The sequence below is a fragment of the Oncorhynchus gorbuscha genome, linkage group LG02, assembly GCF_021184085.1.
Source record: "Oncorhynchus gorbuscha isolate QuinsamMale2020 ecotype Even-year linkage group LG02, OgorEven_v1.0, whole genome shotgun sequence".
NCBI classification, from domain to species: Eukaryota; Metazoa; Chordata; class Actinopteri; order Salmoniformes; family Salmonidae; genus Oncorhynchus; species Oncorhynchus gorbuscha.
In genome coordinates, this window is record NC_060174.1 from 21,162,481 (window position 1) to 21,183,896 (window position 21,416).

Below are 21,416 nucleotides of genomic sequence, written 5' to 3' on the forward strand. Positions count from 1 at the left end.
GGTTGGTTCTCAGGTTGAAGAACCCCTCCTTCAGGCCACCCATGTGGGGGGTGAAGTGCTGTGGTCCCTTCTCCAGGCCACAGACCAGTCTGCACCTCAGAAGGTCTGCCTTTACGTGGTGCTGTACATCTGCCAGGTCCTTCTGACGCATCCTCAGGCTATTCAGGGCAAACTCCCTCTACTCAATTTGGGTTCTCAGCTTCTTTCTGTCAGAGTGGAGAGAGAGGGGATATAAGGGAGTTATTTACATTTACATTTAAGTCATTTAGCAGACGCTCTTATCCAGAGCGACTTACAATCATGTACAATCAGGGGCGGCAGGTAGCCTAGTCATTGGAGCGTTGGACTTGTAACCGAAAGGTTGCGAGATTGAATCCCCGAGCTGACAAGGTAAAAATCTGTCGTTCTGCCCCTGAACAAGGCAGTTAACCCACTGTTCCTAAGCCGTCATTGAAAATGAGAATCTGTTCTTAAAACTGACTTGCCTCGTTAAATAAATGTACATTTTTTTATTTGTTTATCATTGGCTAGGGTCACTATTGTATCTTCATTGTTTTAATCTGTTTTTATTTGTATCAATAAAGGAAAGTGTGTGCGTGCTTATGTTAACCTGAGATCCTTGATAGTGTCTTGCAGCTCTTTCTCATATCTAACGGATCTCTCAAGCTCCTTGTTTGCTTTTGACTGCTCCTCCAGCAATTGAGTGTTCAAGGCATCAACTAACAAAGCAAATATGAAATCAGGATTATACAGTGACAGGGAAACATCTGATATAATCTTCAACATTAAGCACTCACTCTGGCTGTGCAGCAGCTCCAATTTCTTTGTAGCTCTGTTCAGTTTCTGTTGAAGCTTCCCCACCTCCTTTACATGCCAAAACTCAGTCTTGTCCAGTGCATCCTGCAGAATCTCCACTTTCTCCCTGGCACTCCGAAGACCTGAGGGTCTGGATGTTCTTCTCAAAGGAAGCCAGGTTCTGTTGCAGAGACTGGGTCCTCTCTTGGGAGTCCCCAAGGATTTTCTGCAGACTTTGGCCTCTCTTCTCAGACTCCTCCAGGTCCTGCTGAAGGGACTGGAGCTTCTTCTCAGAGACCCAGAGGATTTTCTGCACACTCTGAGTCCTCTCATTGGAGCCCATGAGATTGTGCTGCAAAGACAGGACCTGTCCCTCAAACTCCTTGAGTTTCTGCTCCATGGAGTATACCTTGTCCTCAGACAGCCTGAGGCTCTGCTGGAATGTGAGCTTGGAGATCTTGTTCTCCTGCTTAGCAGAATGGAGGGATAAGTGGAGGCTTTTGATCACAGTCTCTTGTCGGCTCTTGGTATCTCTGAACTCCAATGTTATGGCATCGTTCTCAGAGAGTAGGCGCGTAAGGTCGGATGAGATCAGGTAGCTCTGCACGTCATCCTTCAGTCAAACACAGCACAAAGAATAAATACAGGATGGTCACACATGACTATGAATATCATCAACTAGATTCAGCTGTGGGACAATCATTTTTTTGAAGCTCATTTCCTGGTGTTCTTTATTGTCTATTATATCGAACAATAAAAATTCCACACACATTTCTTTCTCCAACATTTTTATTTATTATTTTGCTTAGTAAACATGGCTGGCCAAATAAAACCATGCTGCCAGTTGGGGAACCTTGTCCTATAGCCTTACATCATAGGGCGGGGCACAATTGGCCCAGCATCATCCGGGTTAGGGTTTGGCCAGGGTAAGCCGTCATTGTAAATAACAATTTGTTCTTAACTGACTTGCCTAGTTAAATAAAGGTTAAATAAAATAAATTTAAAAAACATCAAAAACCACAGTCCTAAATCAAAAAGGGAAACATTTCAGTACCTACCCATTTATTTGTAAACGCTAATTTCAAAAGGAACTCTTAGAGGGAGGGGGTATGTAAGATAATGTGTTTGTCCTGCTGGTCTTTCCTGTGACAGCTATCCTCCAATGCTGATGACTTAGTCACCAATTTGCATGCATCTGAATGAATTTGATCCAAAATAGGCTGAGAACATAAAACATAACACGTTTTTGTTTTTCTGGCAGATTCCCACAGCAGAACACAGAGCCATGGCCAACTACTGGATACTAAAAGAAAACCATAAAAACAATTTAGACAGTGATTTGCAACTATGCATCATCAATCATTATCATACTGCACCTTCATGTGGGCATGGACCATGGCTTCAACTTCTTTGTATGACATGTTGGACCTGTCTATTTCATCATGAAGCTGTCTTGTTATAACATTGTAGAATTCTAGAAAATAAAAGAGTGAATTACACCCTTTAACATTTTATAAAAAAGAAAAATTGGAATTTGTTGAACCTGTCTCCAAAAAAAAAGGCCCAAATCAAGACAGTGTTTGTCTTACCACTGGGTTGATTTCTCTCATCACTAAGAACTCCAGATGCTGGACTTGAGCATCTACTATTGCCTTCATTTGACATTTTGTCTCCAAGACCCTGGAACAAACCAGACACAGTTAAATAAGATATATAAAATACAAATATTTGCTAATGAACATGAGAGGACAACAAACCTTGCAAGACAGGTCCTCCCATGTGGGGAGAGTTTTAGTGAAGTCTCCATTGTCCATCATCATGTCAAAAGAGGGTGAAAAACCCTCACTATAGCTATAGATTAAAAAATGAGACTTCTAATCAACATTTTTAAACAAATTATGTATGTGCTAGATTTCAGTATTAAATGTGCTAGTCCTCAGCGGCAGTGCCCCTGTGACAACAATTTTCCCCTAAATGTGGAGTATGAAATAATTTTTACAAAACAAATTTTTGCTATTGTTCTTAAACATTTTTTTACATCCATTATTAGACAGTGGCAAAGATGATGATTTTGAACATGGTCTTTTGCATGGTCTAATGCCTGCAATGTAGTGAAGAAAACGATGACATCACTAACTTCTAATGTAATTGCCCCCCCAGTTGAAATGGTCTAGAACCGCCACCGCTAGTCCTATAAATCATAATATATCATTAGCTAGCTAACCTTTCAAAACGTAGCTCTGTTGTTCTCCAAGGAAACCTGACTTACGATTTCAGCGTTCCATTCGTTCATTCCCGCCCTCTGGCTCTGGCACTTTGATCATGAGAACGTCTCAGTGACATAAATAGACACGTTGGTATTCGTTTTTTTATTGACATGTAAATTAGGAGAATGACATACAATTGAATCATCCCAGCACTTTGACCGTTTATTTTAGTTACATTTTAGTAATGTATCAGACGCTCTTATCCAGAGCGATTTACAGTAGTGAATGCATTGACATAAATAGACATGTTGGTATTCGTTTTAAAAATTATTTTGTTTTACTTAATTTGTTTTTCCGCAACTTTTTATTGACATATAAATTTAGAGAAGGACATACAATTGAATCATCCCAGCGCTTTGACAGTTTCTTTTCGTTACATTTCAGAAATGTATCAGACGCTCTTATCTAGAGCGATTTACAGTACTGAATGTATACATTTTGTTACTGGTCCCCCGTGGGAATCAACCTAAAACCCGTTGCAAGCGGCATGCTTTACCAACTGAGACACACGGGACCAGACATTTGACAAGACATTTTAATGTCACTGGTCTCAGATATATAGCTCAATGTTTTAATGAAATGGCACTGTCACAGGGCATATTTTCTCTTATGTAAAACATTCAAGCAAAATACCAATGAGAAAATTCAATTTAAAAAGACAATCAAAATAAAGATTATATAGCCACAATATGGGCAGGTAACGGTGCAAACAACTGTTGAGAACATTTATTACATTTCATTAGAACAGACAAATTAAGGATCAATACTTGTCAAAATATTTAATAAGAACCTCATCATTTTGACATAATAAAACCATGATTGCATAACATATTTAAACACTTTCCTACTATTCAATTGTATTGTTATAGCTGTAGGCCTCCTACTTAAAAGTGTAACCACCAGTCTAGTAATGAACTTAATTTGTGGTTTAGCATAATAATCAGCTCAGTTGACAAGTGACTCACTGGTAACCTCAGAAACGTTTCTGTAGTGATGAGGACCAACTACAGTAACATTTTCCTGAGTGTTGTTATGAAACATGTTCTTTACCTCCCTCATTCACCAGTACTGCTCAGATAAGATGTCATAAATCAAAGATATTTTTGAGTACTGTGCCTTGAATATCATGTTGCTATTCTCACCAGTTGAACAGTTGAATTCTATACTAAGCAGGTCAATATGCTTCTCTTAAAATGTATCTTCTGTGTGCTTTATTGCAAGCTAAGGGGAAAAGGCCACACGAAAATCAAGCACATCACAACGAAGATTGTTTTTCACAGCATACGCTGAACAGTAGCACGAGAGTCACATGGAGGGAATACCCTGCTTGCCAACATCAGCTATATAGACATGGAATTACACAGACACACACAACTTTGGAAACATGGGCAAATACTCTATTTCATAGACATATAACTGCTTTATTGAGTCCAAACACACACACACCTATTTATGTATAGGTGTATAAATAGATGAATATACACAGATATACAGTGCATTTGGAAAGTATTCAGACCCCTTAACTTTTTCCACATTTTGTTACGTTACAGCCTTATTCTAAAATTGCTTGTTTTTCCTCATCAATCTACACACAATACCCCATGATGACAAAGCATAAACAGGTTTCGACATTTTAGCAAATATATTAAAAATAAACAGAAATAACCTAAGTATTCAGACCCTTTGTTCTAAATTGAGATCAGGTGCATCCTGTTTCATTGATCATCCTTGAGATGTTTCTACAACTTGATTGGAGTGACCAAGAACCCGATGGTCACTTTGACAGAGCTTCAGAGTTCCTCTGTGGAGATGGGAGAACCTTCCAGAAGGACAACCATCTCTGCAGCACTCCACCAATCAGGCCAGACAGAAGTCATTCCTCAGTAAAAGGCACATGACAGCCCGCTTGGAGTTTGCCGAAAGGCATCTAAAGGACTCTGACCACGAGAAACAAGATTCTCTGGTCTGATGAATCCAAGATGGAACTCATTGGCCTGAATGCCAAGCGTCACATCTGGAGGAAACTGGCACCATCCCTACGGTGAAGCATGGTGGTGGCAGCATCATGCTGTGGGGATGTTTTTCAGTGGCATGGTCTGAGGGACTAGTCAGGATCGAGGGAAAGATGAACGGAGCAAAGTACAAAGAGATCCTTGATGAAAACCTGCTCCAGAGCGCTCAGTGTGGTGTCAGGAAAATAACCTCACACTCAACGTCAACAAAACTAAGGAGATGATTGTGGACTTCAGGAAACAGCAGAGAGAACACCCCCCTATCCACATCGATGGAACAGTAGTGGAGAGGGTAGCTAGTTTTAAGTTCCTCGGCATACACATCACAGACAAACTGAATTGGTCCACTCACACTGACAGCGTCGTGAAGAAGGCGCAGCAGCGCCTATTCAACCTCAGGAGGCTGAAGAAATTCGGCTTGTCACCAAAAGCACTCACAAACTTCTACAGATGCACAATCGAGAGCATCCTGGCGGGCTGTATCACCGCCTGGTACGGCAACTGCTCCGCCCTCAACCGTAAGGCTCTCCAGAGGGTAGTGAGGACTGCACAACGCATCACCGGGGGCAAACTACCTGCCCTCCAGGACACCTACACCACCCGTTGTTACAGGAAGGCCATAAAGATCATCAAGGACATCAACCACCCGAACCACTGCCTGTTCACCCCGCTATCATCCAGAAGGCGAGGTCAGTACAGGTGCATCAAAGCTGGGACCGAGAGACTGAAAAACAGCTTCTATCTCAAGGCCATCAGACTGTTAAACAGCCACCACTAACACTGAGTGGCTGCTGCCAACACACTGTCATTGACACTGACCCAACTCCAGCCATTTTAATAATGGGAATTGATGGGAAATGATGTAAATATATCACTAGCCACTTTAAACAATGCTACCTTATATAATGTTACTTACCCTACATTATTCATCTCATATGCATATGTATATACTGTACTCTACATCATCGACTGCATCCTTATGTAACACATGTATCACTAGCCACTTTAACTATGCCACTTTGTTTACTTTGTCTACACACTCATCTCATATGTATATACTGTACTCGATACCATCTACTGTATGCTGCTCTGTACCATCACTCATTCATATATCCCTATGTACATGTTCCTCATCCCCTTACACTGTGTATAAGACAGTAGTTTTGGAATTGTTAGTTAGATTACTTGTTGGTTATCACTGCATTGTCGGAACTAGAAGCACAAGCATTTCGCTACACTCGCATTAACATCTGCTAACCATGTGTATGTGACAAATAAAATTTGATTTGATTTGACCTCAGACTGGGGTGAAGGTTCAGCTTCCAACAGGACAACAACCCTAAGCACACAGCCAAGACAACACAGGAGTGGCTTCGGGACAAATCTCTGAATGTCCTTGAGTGGCTCAGCCAGAGCTTGGGCTTGAACCCGATTGAACATCTCTGGAGAGGCCTGAAATTAGCTGTGCAGCGACGCTCCCCATACAACCTGACAGAGAGGATGTGCAGAGAATGGGAGAAACTCAACAAATACAGGTGTGCCAAGCTTGTAGCGTCATACCCAAGAAGACTCAACGCTGTAATCACTGCCAAGGGGGCTTGAACAAAGTATTGAGTAAAGGGTCTAAATAATTATGTAAATGTGACAGTTATTTTTTTAAATATACACTTGCAAAAATGTCTAAAAACCTGTTTTTTCTTTGTCATTATGAGGTATTGTGTGTAGATTGAGGGTTACATTTAGAAAAATATATTTTAGAATAAGGCTGTAACATAACAAAAAGTGGAAAAAGTCAAGGGGTCTGAATACTTTCCCAATGCACTAGACCTATTTCTGATATGCATATTCATTTTTAAATCATGCTGTCTCTGTAAAGGACTCTCCCTAAGTGAGGGCACATAGCGACTTGAAAACACACACACACACACACACACACACACACACACACACACACACACACACACACACACACACACACACACACACACACACACACACACACACACACACACACACACACACACACACACACACACACACACACACACACAGCTAAACTGTTGGAAGAACCCCTACTGATGTGCATGTACAGTAAAACTCTTCAGTTACAGATATCATACAGAGACAGCAGTGATTTATACACCAGAAATAGAGCTGCATTTTGTCAGCTCGTTAAAACATATGGTACAGTAATTCATGTGTTGCTCTTCATCTTTTCTTGCCAGCAGCAAAACATTTAATCAAATAAAAATAATATTCTCCAATTCAAATTGAAAATATATTTATATCTTTATATATGTATTTATAATTCTATATACACATTCTCAGGAGCACAACCACGGGATTGAACAAATTACTTGAAATGAATAAATACAACAGCACTAGAATGAGAAATCAAATCAATATTTGAATTTTAATGTCTATTTAAGGCAATTAAAAGTAACTTTACAACTACTGCACTGTAGAAAATATTGCTGCTATGGTCTCTTGATGACATTAACAACTGATTAACTGGCCACTGCACATAAGTATTTTACAAGTTCTGACACCTTGCCTCACACACAGACATACAAACACACCAACTTGAATTTAAACAGCCAAGTGTGAAACAGAAAAAGAGCAATAAAAGTGTTAAAAATGTAAGTTAAATCTTAAAACATGTAATCCACATAAAGACTAAAAAACATGAATCCTATGCCAGAGGATTGTGATAAAGACGTCACTTTCACATCTAATGATGGTTAATACATAAAGTGCAGCCTGAATTCCCTTTCTGATGAACCCTTACTAAATAACAGAAGTATGAATTAATTCTGGCCATGATATGATATTGTTATTTGTCCTAAGTAATCCAATCCATTAGCCTAAGGTCACTAGCCTGGCTGATCTGACTCAAGTGACTCACAGCAAGGGAGAGCTGTGACACACTGGTCTGGAAAGGAGGCCATTGTAAATGCAGTATTTGTGCAGAGATGTGCTCCTGAATGTACTGAGTTTTGATTAGTTCTTAGTTTGTTTTCTTTCTTTTTTTTTTCCTGGAGAGGTTGAGCCCTCATGTTGTTTGGATTTGAAAATTCAACAGTTGTATTGGATCTCTGTGAATGGCTGTCCATGTGGGTGTTGGAATGAGAAAAATACAGAAGAGAACCAATCAGTAAAACAAGCACATCCCCTTCCTTATCGTCACATCGTGCCGACGTCAAAATAGCCTTTCCAGACTCTGAAGTCAGGAGGACTTTGAGTTAGCCTACTAGCCTGGCTAATACCCATGTCCAGCAGAGCTCAAATCCAGAGCCAGAAATGTGATTGCTAAACTGTTGGCATTTCATTTCATATTAAGAGAACTCAATAACTCATTATGCTTGGAATTTGTTGTTGTTGTTGCATTTATCCAAAAGCTGGGTGGTCCTGGAAGACATTGTAATGATGTAGGATTCTGAAATGATAGACAATGTCTCAACATTAGTTAGTGTTGCGATGATCTGGTTTTGAGGCTTGGAGACTCATGAGAGGTGCATTCAGCAGGAGTGTATGGGAAGTGTAGCAATACTGTGATAGAAATGTCAAAATAAATACTTGACAACTAAAAAATAAACCTGTTAAATAATACAGTAGGCTTATAAATACGCACAAAAACATGTTTTGTGAAACACAGTCTAACAATCATTTTTTCTGTTTATGAAAATAAATAAAGTGGTGAAAAAAGTTCAGAAAATAAAGAAACTAAACTAAAAACAAAGAAAAAGCAAACAATATAAATTAACATGATATCAATAAAATACATGTGACCATTTGACTTAATCAACCGTTGGGAATGTGTGGCGAGTAACAGAGACGACCCAACGCCCCTGTTCTCATGGGGCATGCTAGACTTAGCATAGCCATTTGAGGCCCTGTTTTTATCATGGTAGGGTCATTTTTGGTTGAGGTGGGGGTGAAAGGAGAGGAATGGATCATATCATCAACACAATGATAACAGGATGTCTAGGGGGGTTTCCTCACAGTATTTCGTCTGTTCTGCTTTTGTATCCATTTAAAATACAGGTCAGGACTGGAATCATTCTGCTGCCTGCCACTCAAAGGCCTGGGGATCAATCTGATGGCTCCTCTCTCCACAGAGTCATTCTCCTCTCAGCTCTATGGAGGAGTGTTTACTATTGGTGGAAGAAAAAAAAGAAAGAAAGAAAGAGAGAGAGAATGAGAGAAAGAAAGAAAGAAAGAGAGAAAGACAGAAAGAAAGAGGGAGAGAGACAGAGAGAGAGAAATTGTAAGGGGAATAGAGGTTGTAAATATTTGGCATATATTCATGTCAATAGTGTCAAATAAAATCTATTAATTCCCCCACAGCACTGTATAACTAGGGTATAACCCTTATCAAACTACATGTATTCATCAAAGGTCTATATCAATCATTCACAAGACAGGCAAGGGAGGACATAAACACAACAAATAGAGGGTAGAAAGAGAGAAATGTAGTATTTTTCCTCATGAAGATCAGCTCAACAAAACATTTTCATGACTGTTTGTACATTTTGTATTCATCTATGTCGAGACAAACCGTAAGAGACAGTCTCCTTCCACTAGGCACTGTAATGCCATGTCCCACAGGCTCTGCTTCCACTCATTCTGCTGGCAGTGGCAGCTCCTGTCTCATGGTGAGGTGGAAGTGACAGTTGTATGCGTGTGTGTCTTCTCTATGGGAAATAATGGGCCAGGGGTGGAAGTGACACTCCATTCACAGCTACTTCCTCCTTGCCATAAACCAGTGCAGTGGACTTTGACGAAGGGTCAGCCAGCCTGCTAAAGCTCTGAGCTTCTACTACTACTGCAGCTTAGATTTCTTAAAATACCCCGGACTAAAATCAAATCAAATCAAAGTGTATTTGTCACGTGCCCCGAATACAACAGGTGTAGACCTTACAGTGAAATGCTTACTTACAGGCCCTAACCAACAGTGCAATTTTAAAAAATAGGTATTAGGTTAACAATAGATAAGGAAATAAAAAAACAACAGTAAATAATAACAGTAGTGAGGCTATATACAGTAGTGAGGCTATATACAGTAGTGAGGCTATATACAGTAGTGAGACTATATACAGTAGTGAGGTTATATACAGTAGTGAGGTTATATACAGTAGTGAGGCTATATACAGTAGTGACACTATATACAGTAGTGAGGCTATATACAGTAGTGAGGCTATATACAGTAGTGAGGTTATATACAGTAGTGAGGCTATATACAGTAGTGAGGCTATATACAGTAGTGAGGCTATAACAGTAGTGAGGCTATATACAGTAGTGAGGCTATATACAGTAGTGAGGCTATACACAGTAGTGAGGCTATATACAGTAGTGAGGCTATAACAGTAGTGAGGCTATAACAGTAGTGAGGCTATATACAATAGTGAGGCTACATACAGTAGTGAGGCCATATACAGTAGTGAGGCTATATACAGTAGTGATGCTATAACAGTAGTGAGGCTATATACAGTAGTGAGGCTATATACAGTAGTGAGGCTATATACAGTAGTGAGGCTACATACAGTAGTGAGACTACATACAATAGTGAGGCTACATACAATAGTGAGGCCATATACAGTAGTGAGGCTATAACAGTAGTGAGGCTATAACAGTAGTGAGGCTATATACAGTAGTGAGGCTACATACAATATTGAGGCTACATACAATAGTGAGGCTATATACAGTAGTGAGGCTATAACAGTAGTGAGGCTATAACAGTAGTGAGGCTATAACAGTAGTGAGGCTACATACAGTAGTGAGGCTATAACAGTAGTGAGGCTATAACAGTAGAGAGTCTATAACAGTAGTGAGGCTATATACAAGCACCGGTTAGTCTGACTAATTGAGGTCGTATGTACATGTAGTTATGGTTAAAGTGACTATGCGTATGCTAAACAGAGCGTAGCAGTAGCGTAAAAGAGGGGTTGGTGGCACAATGCAGATAGTCCGGGTAGCCATCGTGCGTGGGCCCCGGTTAGTCGGGCAAATTGAGGTAGTATTTACATGAATGCAAAGTTAAAGTGACTATGCATATACGATAAACAGAGAGCAGCAGCAGCGTAATATATAATAATAATATATGCCATTTAGCAGACGCTTTTATCCAAAGCGACTTACAGTCATGTCTGCATACATTCTACGTATGGGTGGTCCCGGGGATCGAACCCACTACCCTGGCGTTACAAGCGCCATGCTCTACCAACTGAGCTACAGAAGGACCAGCGTACAAGAGGGGTTGGGGGAGGGAGCACACAATGCAAATAGTCTGGGTAGCCATTTGATTACCTGTTTAGGAGTCTTACAGCGTGGGGGTAAAAACTGTTGAGAAGCCATTTGGTCGTAGACTTGGCACTCCAGTACCCCTTGCCATGCGGTAGTAGAGAAAACAGTCTATGACTGGGGTGGCTGGGGTCTTTGACAATTTTTCACCTGGTCTGGTGTAGAGGTCCTGGATGGCAGGCAGCTTAGCCCCAGTGATGTACGGGCCGTACGCACTACCCTCTGTACTGCCTTGCGGTCGGAGGCCGAGCAGTTGCAGTACCAGGCAGTGATGCTCTCGATGTTGCAGCTTTCGAACCTTTTGATGATCTGAGGACCCATGCCAAAACCTTTTAGTTTCCTGAGGGGGAATAGGCTTTGTCGTGCCCTCCTCAAAACTGACTTGGTGTGCTTGGACCATGGACCAAAACTGTCTTGGTGATGTGGACACCAAGGAACTTGAAGCTCTCAACCTGCTCCACTACAACCATGTCGATGTGAATTGGGGCCTGCTCTGCCCTCCTTTGCCTGTAGTCCACGATCATCACCTTTGTCTTGATCGCATTGAGGGAGAGGTTTTTGTCCTGGCACCACACTTCCAGGTCTCTGACCTCCTCCCCATAGGTTGTCTCATCGTTGTCGGTGATTAGGCCTACCACCGTTGTGTCGTCGGCAAACTGAATGATGGTGTTGGAGTCGTGCTTGGCCACGCAGTCATGGGTGAACAGGGAGTACAGTAGGAGACAGGAGGGGACTAAGCACGCACCCCTAAGGGGCCCCTGTGTTGAGGATCAGCATGGCAAGTCCAGGATCCAGTTGCAGAAGGAGGTGTTTTGTCCCAGGGTCCTTCGCTTCATAATGAGCTTTGAGGGAAATATGGTGTTGAATGCTGAGCTGTAGTCAATGCACAGCATTCTCACACAGGTGTTCCTTTTGTCCAGGTGGGAAAGGGCAGTGTGGAGTGCAATAGAGATTGCGTCATCTGTGGATCTGTTGGGCGGTATGAAAATTGGAGTGGGTCTAGGGTTTCTGGGATAATGGTGTTGATGTGAGCCATGACCAGCGTTTCAAAGCATTTCATGGCTACAGACATGAGTGCTATGGGTCAGTATACATTTAGGCAGGTTACCTTGGTGTTCTTGGTCACAGGGACTATGGTGGTCTGCTTGAAACTCAGCTAGGGACAGGTTGAAAATGTCAGTGAAGACATGTTAGTTGGTCAGCACATGCACAGAGTACACATCCTGGTAATCCGTCGGCATTGTGAATGTTCACCTGTTTAAATGTCTTACTCACATAGGCAACGGCAAGCATGATCATCCAGTTGTTGGGAACAGCTGGTGCTCTCATGCATGCTTTAGTGTTGCTTGCCTCGAAGCGCGCATAGAAGTCATTTAGCTCGTCTGGTAGGCTTGTGTCACTGGGCAGCTCGCGGCTGGGCTTCCCTTTGTAGTCTGTAATAGTTTGCAAGCCCTGCCACATCCGACGAGCATCCGAGCCGGTGTAGTAGGATTTAATCTTAGTCCTGTATTTAAGGTTTGCCTGTTTGATGGTTCGTTAGAGTCCTGCTTCTTGAAAGCGGCTGTACATACGTCACTGTGGATGCACTTGTTGATGAAGCCGGTGACTGATGTGGTATACTCCTCATTGCCATGGGATGAGTCCCAGAACATCTGTGCTAGCAAAACAGTCCTGTAGCTTAGCATCTACATCATCTACTTCCTGCTTTAGTTTTTGCTTGTAAGCAGGAATCAGGAGGATATAATTATGGTCAGACACGCGTCTCTGTATGTGGAGTAAAGGAAGTAATTTTTTTATCTGATTGCACATGTAACATGTTGGTAGAAATGTGGTAAAACGGATTTAACTTTCGCTGCATTAAAGTCCCCGGCCACTAGGAGAGCAGTCTCTGGATGAGCATTTTCTTGTTTGATTAAGACCGCAGCTTGTTGCGGTCTAAGTACCAGCATCGGTTTGTGGTGGAAAATAGACAGCTGCAAAAAATATAGATGAACTTTCTTGGTAGATAGTGTGGTCTACAGCTTATCATGAGATGAGGTTTTGTTCGCCTGAGGTAGAGTATCTCATGATAAGTTGTAGACCACACTATCTACCAAGAGAGTTCATCTATATTCTTCGTAGCTGTCTATTTACCACCACAAAACGATGCTGGCACTCTACCTCAGGCGAGCAGTATTAGATTTTGTGCACCAGCTGTTACTGACAAATATACACAGACCACCACCCCTTGTCTAACCAGAGGCAGCTGTTCTGTCCTGCCGATGCATCGAAAACCCAGCCAGCTGTATGTTGTCCACGTCGTCATTCAGCCATGACTTGGTGAAACATAAGATATTACAGTTTATAATTACCTGTTGGTAGGATAGTCTTGATCAGAGCACATCCAGTTTATTATCCAATGATTCTACATTGGCCAATAGGACGGATGGTAGAGGCGGGTTACCCACTCGCTGACGAATTCCCACAAGGCAACTGGACCTGCATCCCCTGTATTGGAGTCTTTTCTTCATGTAAATGATGGGGATTTGGGCCTGATCTGGTATCTTGAGTAAATCTTTTGCTTTTGAAACGCTAAAGAAAAATCTTTATCCAGTACGAGGTGAATAATCACTGTCCTGATATCCAGAAGCTCTTTTTGGCCATAATAGACGGTGGCAGAAACATTATGTACAAAATAAGTTACAAAAAAAATGCAAAACCCTTCCACAAAATCGCACAATTGGCAGCCAGCTCCTCCAGCGCCATATTGTGTGTAGATTGATGAAGAATATGGCTGTAACATAACAATATGTGAAAAAAGTCAAGGGGTCTGAATACTTTCCGAATGCACTGTACGTACCAGCATCGGTTTGGCGGCAGGTAGCCTAGTGATTAGAACGTTGGACTAGTAACCGAGAGGTTGCAAGATCAAATCCCCGAGCTGACAAGATAAAAATCTGTTGTTCTGCCCCTGAACAAGGCAGTTATCCCACTCTTCCCAGGTAGGACGTCATTGAAAATAAGAATTTGTTCTTAACTGACTTGCCTAGTTAAATAAGGTTAAACAAATGTGTGGGGTACAGAGATGAGTCAGTCATTAAAAAATCATGTTAAACAATTTTATTGCACACAGAGTGAGTCCATGCAATTTATTTTTACTCCTGAACGTATTTAGGCTTGTCATAACAAAGGAGGGGAATACTTATCGACTCAAAACATTTCAGTTTTTAAAAAAAGATTTGTAAATCCACTGACATTTATGGGGTATTGTGTGTTGGCCATTGATAAAAATAATCTAAATGCAATCTATTTTAAATTCAGGATGTAACAAAATAAAATGTGGAATAAGTCAACGGGTATGAATACTTTATGAAGGCACTGAATGTGTACTAAAGTAGTCAAAAATGTAGTATTTGATTCCATATTCCCAAGCAAGCAATGTGGTTCTACAAACTTGTTGGATATATTTGCTGTTTGTTTTGGTTGTTTCAGATGATTTATTTCAGATTTATTTTGTTCCCAATGGAAATTAATGGTAAATAATGTATTGTGTCCTTTAAAGTGACTTTTATTGTAAATAATAATATAATATGTTTCTAAACACTTCTACAGTAGTGGCCAAATGATTTGAGAATGACACAAATATTAATTTCCACAAAGTTTGCTGCTTCAGTGTCTTTAGATATTTTTGTCAGATGTTACTATGGATACTGAAGTATAATTACAAGCATTTCATAAGTGTCAAACGCTTTTATTGACAATTACATGAAGTTGATGCAAAGAGTCAATACTTGCAGTGTTGATCCTTCTTTTTCAAGACCTCTGCAATCCGCCCTGGCATGCTGATGGCAGCCCATTCTTTCATAATCAATGCTTGGAGTTTGTCAGAATTTGTGGGTTGTTGTTTGTCCACCCGCCTCTTGAGGATTGACCACAAGTTCTCAATGGGATTAAGGTCTGGGGAGTTTCCTGGCCATGGACCCAAAATATCGATGTTTTGTTCCCCGAGTTACTTAGTTATCACGTTTGCCTTATGGCAATGTGTTCCATCATGCTGGAAAAGGCATCGTTCTTCACCAAACTGTTCCTGGATGGTTGGGAGAAGTTGCTCTCAGAGGATGTGTTGGTACCATTCTTTATTCATGGCTGTGTTCTTAGGCAAAATTGTGAGTGAGCCCACTTCCTTGGCTGAGAAGCAACCCCACACATGAATTGTCTCAGGATGCTTTACTGTTGGCTTGACACAGGACTGATGGTAGCTCTCACCTTGTCTTCTCTGGACAAGCTTTTTTCCGGATGCCTCAAACAATCGGAAAGGGGATTCATCAGAGAAAATTACTTTACCCCAGTCCTCAGGAGTCCAATCCCTGTACCTTTTGAAGAATATCAGTCTGTCCATGATGTTTTTCCTGGAGAGAAGTGGCTTCTTTGCTGCCCTTCTTGACACCAGACCATCCTCCAAAAGTCTTTGCATCACTGTGCGTGCAGGTGCACTCACACCTGCCTGCTGCCATTCCTGAGCAAGCTCTGTACTGGTGTTGCCCCGATCCCGCAGCTGAATCAACTTTAGGAGACGGTCTTGGCGCTTGCTGGACTTTCTTGGGCGCCCTGAAGCCTTCTTCACAACAATTGAACCGCTCTCCTTGAAGTTCTTGAGGATCCAATAAATGATTGATTTAGGTGCCATCTTACTGGCAGCAATATCCTTGCCTGTGAAGCCCTTTTTGTGCAAAGCAATGATGATGGCACATGTTTCCTTGCAGGTAACCATGGTTGACAGAGGAAGAACAATGATTCCAAGCACCACCCTCCTTTTGAAGCTTCCAGTCTGTTATTCGTACTCAATCAGCATGACAGAGTGATCTCCAGCCTTGTCCTGGTCAACACTCACACCTGTGTTAACGAGAGAATCACTGACATGTTGTCAGCTGGTCCTTTCATGGCAGTGCTTTTTTTTTGTGGGGGGGGGATTCAGTTAATTTGCATGGCAAAGAGGGACTTTGCAATTTATTGCAATTCATCTGATCACTCTTCATAACATTCTGGAGTATATGCAAATTGCCAACATACAAACTGAGGCAGCAGACTTTGTGAAAATTAATATTTGTGTCATTCTCAAAACTTTTGGCGACGACTATACATTAAGGTGGATGCTACCATGAGTATGGATAGTTCTAAATGAATTGTGAATAATAATAAGTGCGAAAGTTAGACGCACAAATATCATACCAAGAGATGCTAACCCTCTCATCATTACAATAAAGGGGAGGCTATATTTGTGCGTTATTGGCATTCAAGCAGGCATATATTTGACCGGTATGACGTAGCACTGTGATAGTCTCTCACTACAATGGAATTTAATAGGAAAATGACTTTTACATCATGAAAACGCATATCATACATGTCATATTTTAATAATAGGCTGATATCATACCTCGGGAGGAGATCTTCTCTCGAATTAGACATGGATCATATTTTTTGCAATATTCCTACCTCGAGAAATGTGTCATTTAATGGAGGGTCTAGCACATTTTTCCTATTTGTCTGCCTCTTTAGTCCAGGGTGCATTGCATGGTTCCGTTGTCAGAGATATTATACAAAAGAGATAGGAATCCAATGAAAAAATGAACATATAATGCCCCACCGAGCAGACTGTCGACCAATTGCGTTAAAGTTGTCATGCTGCATCACGCGGTTGCTAAAATAATCATCACGCAATCCCTTCTCAAAGTCAATGTGAATGTCAAGAGAAACGTGCCTATTTTCCTCAAAGAAAACACATTATTGTGTTTCAGAGAGGAACTGTACAAATCAAATGTAATAGCTATTTATTTGCTTTACTTATTTGCCATTCACCTGACCAACTGCTTTTTACTGTACATGTCAAAGCACAGGCTTATACTGTATTGTTGGTCAGTTGTTTCAGAAAAAAATAGTGATATTGGTAACAGTAGCTGTGCGGGTCTGGGATCTGATAATGGTGATGCATGAGCCATGAGGTGAAGGAGACATGTGCCAAGTTACCGAACTACATGCAACCAGCCAGCCAGGCCTACAGACTAAGAGTATGAGGCCGAGGCACCACAGTGAAAAAACTGAGCAGCATGCAGTGAGAGTTGGGGGTTGCACGGTGAACAGAGAGGGAACCAAATGGTTGTAACTGGCATGGCCATATTCAGTGGGCACGACGGGTGGGCCGGCCCATTCACACACTGTACTGGATACTGGAGGTGTAATTCTCACTACTTACTGTCTCGCTCTCCTCCCCATCCGGCAAGGTATTAGACTCACTGCCATAGTGCAGAGGGGAGTACACCCAGGTCCTGTCCTCTGGGGGCTGTCGGTGCACAACCGACACAGCAGAGGGCGTCAGAGAGAGGGAGAGAGCGGGGGCCATTGGACGCACACAGAGAAGCAGAGGCAGGCAAGAGAGATAGACAGGACAAGGCAGGCCAGGAAAATTAAATCAAATTAGAAAATGCCAAAGGAGGAAATGCCAGGACAGAAAGTGTGAGCTTGGAATATAGATTAGCCTAACTGCAGGGGCAATAGGGAAATCATATTTGAACAGAACACAGTGTAGAGGGTTAGTGTAATGAAATATTAACATTTCCTTCAAAAGAATGTTAGTCTTTTCCCATTTCCTGCTATCACTGTCAGAAGTCTTCAGTTTTAATGCTGGCTGGTATGCATCATGTGCCTAAGAATGGCTTTCTATGACTATGCTATTTCTATTTGATTAACCCCTCATCAATCTCAAAAGCCAAGGTGAAGTGGACAAGGAAAAAGGATGAATGTACATCAGCCAGACAACAGGGTGGGAGTGGGTGGTTGGCGACGGGTGGAAAGCGAGGGAGCCAGCACTGCCAACAAGCAAAATGACATCTTCTCTCAAAGCATCCCCCCCTTCATTCTCAATAAAGAAAAGTGCTCTTAATGCATTTACTATTAGGTGCATTAAGTATTTGGCCGGGACAGCACCTCAGTGCTGCTCTGTCTCGGAGGCCACTCAGGAGAGACTGAGAAGGAATTTGAGAGAGAGAGAGAGAGAGAGAGAGAGAGAGAGAGAGAGAGAGAGAGAGAGAGAGAGAGAGAGAGAGAGAGAGAGAGAGAGAGAGAGAGAGAGATGGGAAGGCAGGGAGTGGGAGCGGGAGGAGAGAGACAGATGTCCTCAAATGAGAGGCCAAGAGCCTTCTCCTATAAGTTAGCCACCTCATCCCTTCTTTCTCCTCCTTTCCTGCCCCATCATTCCCCCTCTCTCTCTACAGGGAGTCTTCTCCAGCCGTTTGATTTGATTCAACATGAAGAGGAACAAACTCCAAGCGGAGGATGAGGTGGATGAATAACATTAAAGCTACAGTCTGCTAAAAGAACAACAACAAAATTATATAAAGATTTGAAATGACTATTGAACAGATTTCCAGATTGCAGACTGAAGCTTAACAAAAAATGCATTGTCCCTTTTTGTTCAAATTATATAAAACACATGATGAAATAAAAATGGTAACAAAAAGTAAAGCATGTAATGTGTCATGTCCTCTTACCCATCAAGGCACCATAAAGCATCCCCGGAGAAAAGATGCTCGTCAAGGGAAGTTAGTTTATAAGTCATTTGTGTGAGATCTTGTGTCTTTTCATTCGGGTCCGTCTAGTTCAAAGTCTGAGGATCAACTGAGGATTCACTACAGATAGAGCACTAAGACTCTAAGTAAGCAGAATGGAGGACTAAGCTACAACAACTCCATCCACAGCTATCCTTATAAACATCCTTATAAACATGACTGAAGCATTGACTAGGCATGAGAGCTTGGGACTATAAGGTTCTATCTGCAAAAAGATGATTCTGAGATATTTGGCTTTAAAGTTCCGAACCCTCATTGGTTTGAATGGTGTCAGCAATTTTTTATCTTGTATTCTTTTGAACTTAAAACCATGAACTGGGGTATTCAGAGTACTATATAAGTAGAGAGCATTGAACAGAACAAGGATATGTCAATAACATTTCTTGACAAATATGCAGATAGATGCCTACTACGAGAGCTTGGGACTATGAGCTGGGAGCCATAGAGAGTCCTACTAACTTACACTGCAGCTGGAGCTTTCTCCTCCGACAGGACAGGAGAGAACACCCAGGTTCTCCTGTCTGCAAGCTGACAGCACACCCCCACAGAGAAGGGGGGGTGGAGAGAGAAAGAAGAAAGAGAGAGGAGGGAGAGAGATGGGGGAGAACAGAGGGGTGAAAGGGATGGAGGACAGACAGATGAGACGAAGATGGAACATGGATGGAAATTAAATGTTCATAGAAGAGATGGTTGCTATTTTGACTGTGATGGTGAAATGTGAATCAGGCATGATGATGAATGGATTTACAGGTCTGGTGCCCTCCCTCTCCTCTCACCCCCCTTACTCCTTACTCTCACCACCCGGAGCCTCTGTCACAGCTTCAACAGATAAATCAGAGGAGAGAGGGAGTGTGAAAGAGAGGGAGAGAGATGGCGTGAAGGAGAGAGGAAGATAAGGGAAACAGAGCGAGGGGTAGGAAGGAGACAGAGCGAGGGATAGGAAGGAGACAGAGCGAGGGATAGGAAGGAGACAGAGCGAGGGGTAGGAAGGAGACAGAGCGAGGGGTAGGAAGGAGACAGAGCGAGGGGTAGGAAGGAGACAGAGCGAGGGATAGGAAGGAGACAGAGCGAGGGATAGGAAGGAGACAGAGCGAGGGGTAGGAAGGAGACAGAGCGAGGGGTAGGAAGGAGACAGAGCGAGGGATAGGAAGGAGACAGAGCGAGGGATAGGAAGGAGACAGAGCGAGGGGTAGGAAGGAGACAGAGCGAGGGGTAGGAAGGAGACAGAGCGAGGGGTAGGAAGGAGACAGAGCGAGGGATAGGAAGGAGACAGAGCGAGGGGTAGGAAGGAGACAGAGCGAGGGATAGGAAGGAGACAGAGCGAGGGGTAGGAAGGAGACAGAGTGAGGGATAGGAAGGAGACAGAGCGAGGGATAGGAAGGAGACAGAGCGAGAGGGTGAGACAGAAACACAGAGAGAATGAGTGTAAAAGGGAGGTGGCGACTGCTGATGATAAATGAATAATTCAGGCTGTAGCCACTCAACAGGAGCTGGTGAAGTGCTTTTCTGCCATTACATTTAACATTTCCCCTGGGCCTGCTCTGACAAGAACAATCACTTCAGCCCTCTCTCCATGACCTCTCAAAGTAATCCACTCCATCTCTCAGGACTGGTACAATATCCCACACATTGCTCTGATGAATAGTCATGTCTACTTTGACCAGTCAAATCCCAGAAGACAATCATCTTTTCATGCAGTTTACTGGTATGTGCTTTGAGATTGCTTTACACATGATGAGATGACACAACCATACAACCCATAAAATGAAACCGTTTAGAAGCACTAAATTAGAACGTTATTAGAATTCAATGTAGAATGTTATATGACCTAATACGTGTCTTCGGCTGGCTAAATGACCACAGGTGCATGGATACAGAGAGACACAGTGGTGGTAGTGGTTGTTTAAAAGTGTTGCCTCTCGGTTTCTCCTGAACGGCAGCATGAGAGTAGAGGCAAAGCAGGTCTGGTGAGTTGAGCTGGTCATCCGATGACTAAGAGCTCTCAGACAGACAGACCTACTGACCCTCAGAGGCTCCAGGGTCACAGTGTGAGGTGTTTCATTGCAGGAGAGACTGTCCACCCGTCAGAGCAACACCAGAGGAAACTTTCCTATCTGGACTTTTCATCATTTCTCACCACAGACTCGTACATCAATGCATGGCTCTGGCTCCGAACTCAGTGTCGTAGAGCCCAGACTTCTACAATAACACCTGTCAGATCAAAGTCAGACTGTCTGAAGAGAAGTAGTCTGTTCAGGAGGACAAGGGCCATGCAGTTAAGAGAGATGTATGTACAAAAGAGAGAATAACTCTACTTCACCATCTGCTGATGTCATAGCCTGAAGTACTGTCCTATTTGTCTGGGCCACATTCAATTATGTTTAGTGCCAGATTGAGATGACATAAAGTGCTTAGGATAAAGCAGAAGTGAAGCTAGGGAG

General features: G+C 42.3%; 1 protein-coding gene across 4 annotated transcripts in view; it reads right to left on the reverse strand.

Annotated features, from left to right (window-relative positions):
* Positions 1-7,456: 7,456 nt before the first annotated feature.
* LOC123999049 (phosphatidylinositol 4-phosphate 5-kinase type-1 gamma-like) overlaps positions 7,457-21,416 on the reverse strand; it is a 101,994-nt gene continuing 88,034 nt past the window's right edge. For 2 of the 4 annotated variants that reach the window (XM_046304404.1, XM_046304398.1), the window contains exons 17-18: positions 17,604-17,690; positions 7,457-9,228 (exon numbers count right to left, since the gene is read on the reverse strand). In XM_046304404.1, coding sequence (XP_046160360.1) covers positions 9,226-9,228; positions 17,604-17,690 — 90 coding nt within the window. In that variant the 3' untranslated portion in view covers positions 7,457-9,225. The remainder of the gene's footprint in view (positions 9,229-17,603; positions 17,691-21,416) is intronic. The other 2 variants (XM_046304421.1, XM_046304413.1) reach the window with 1 other exon arrangement.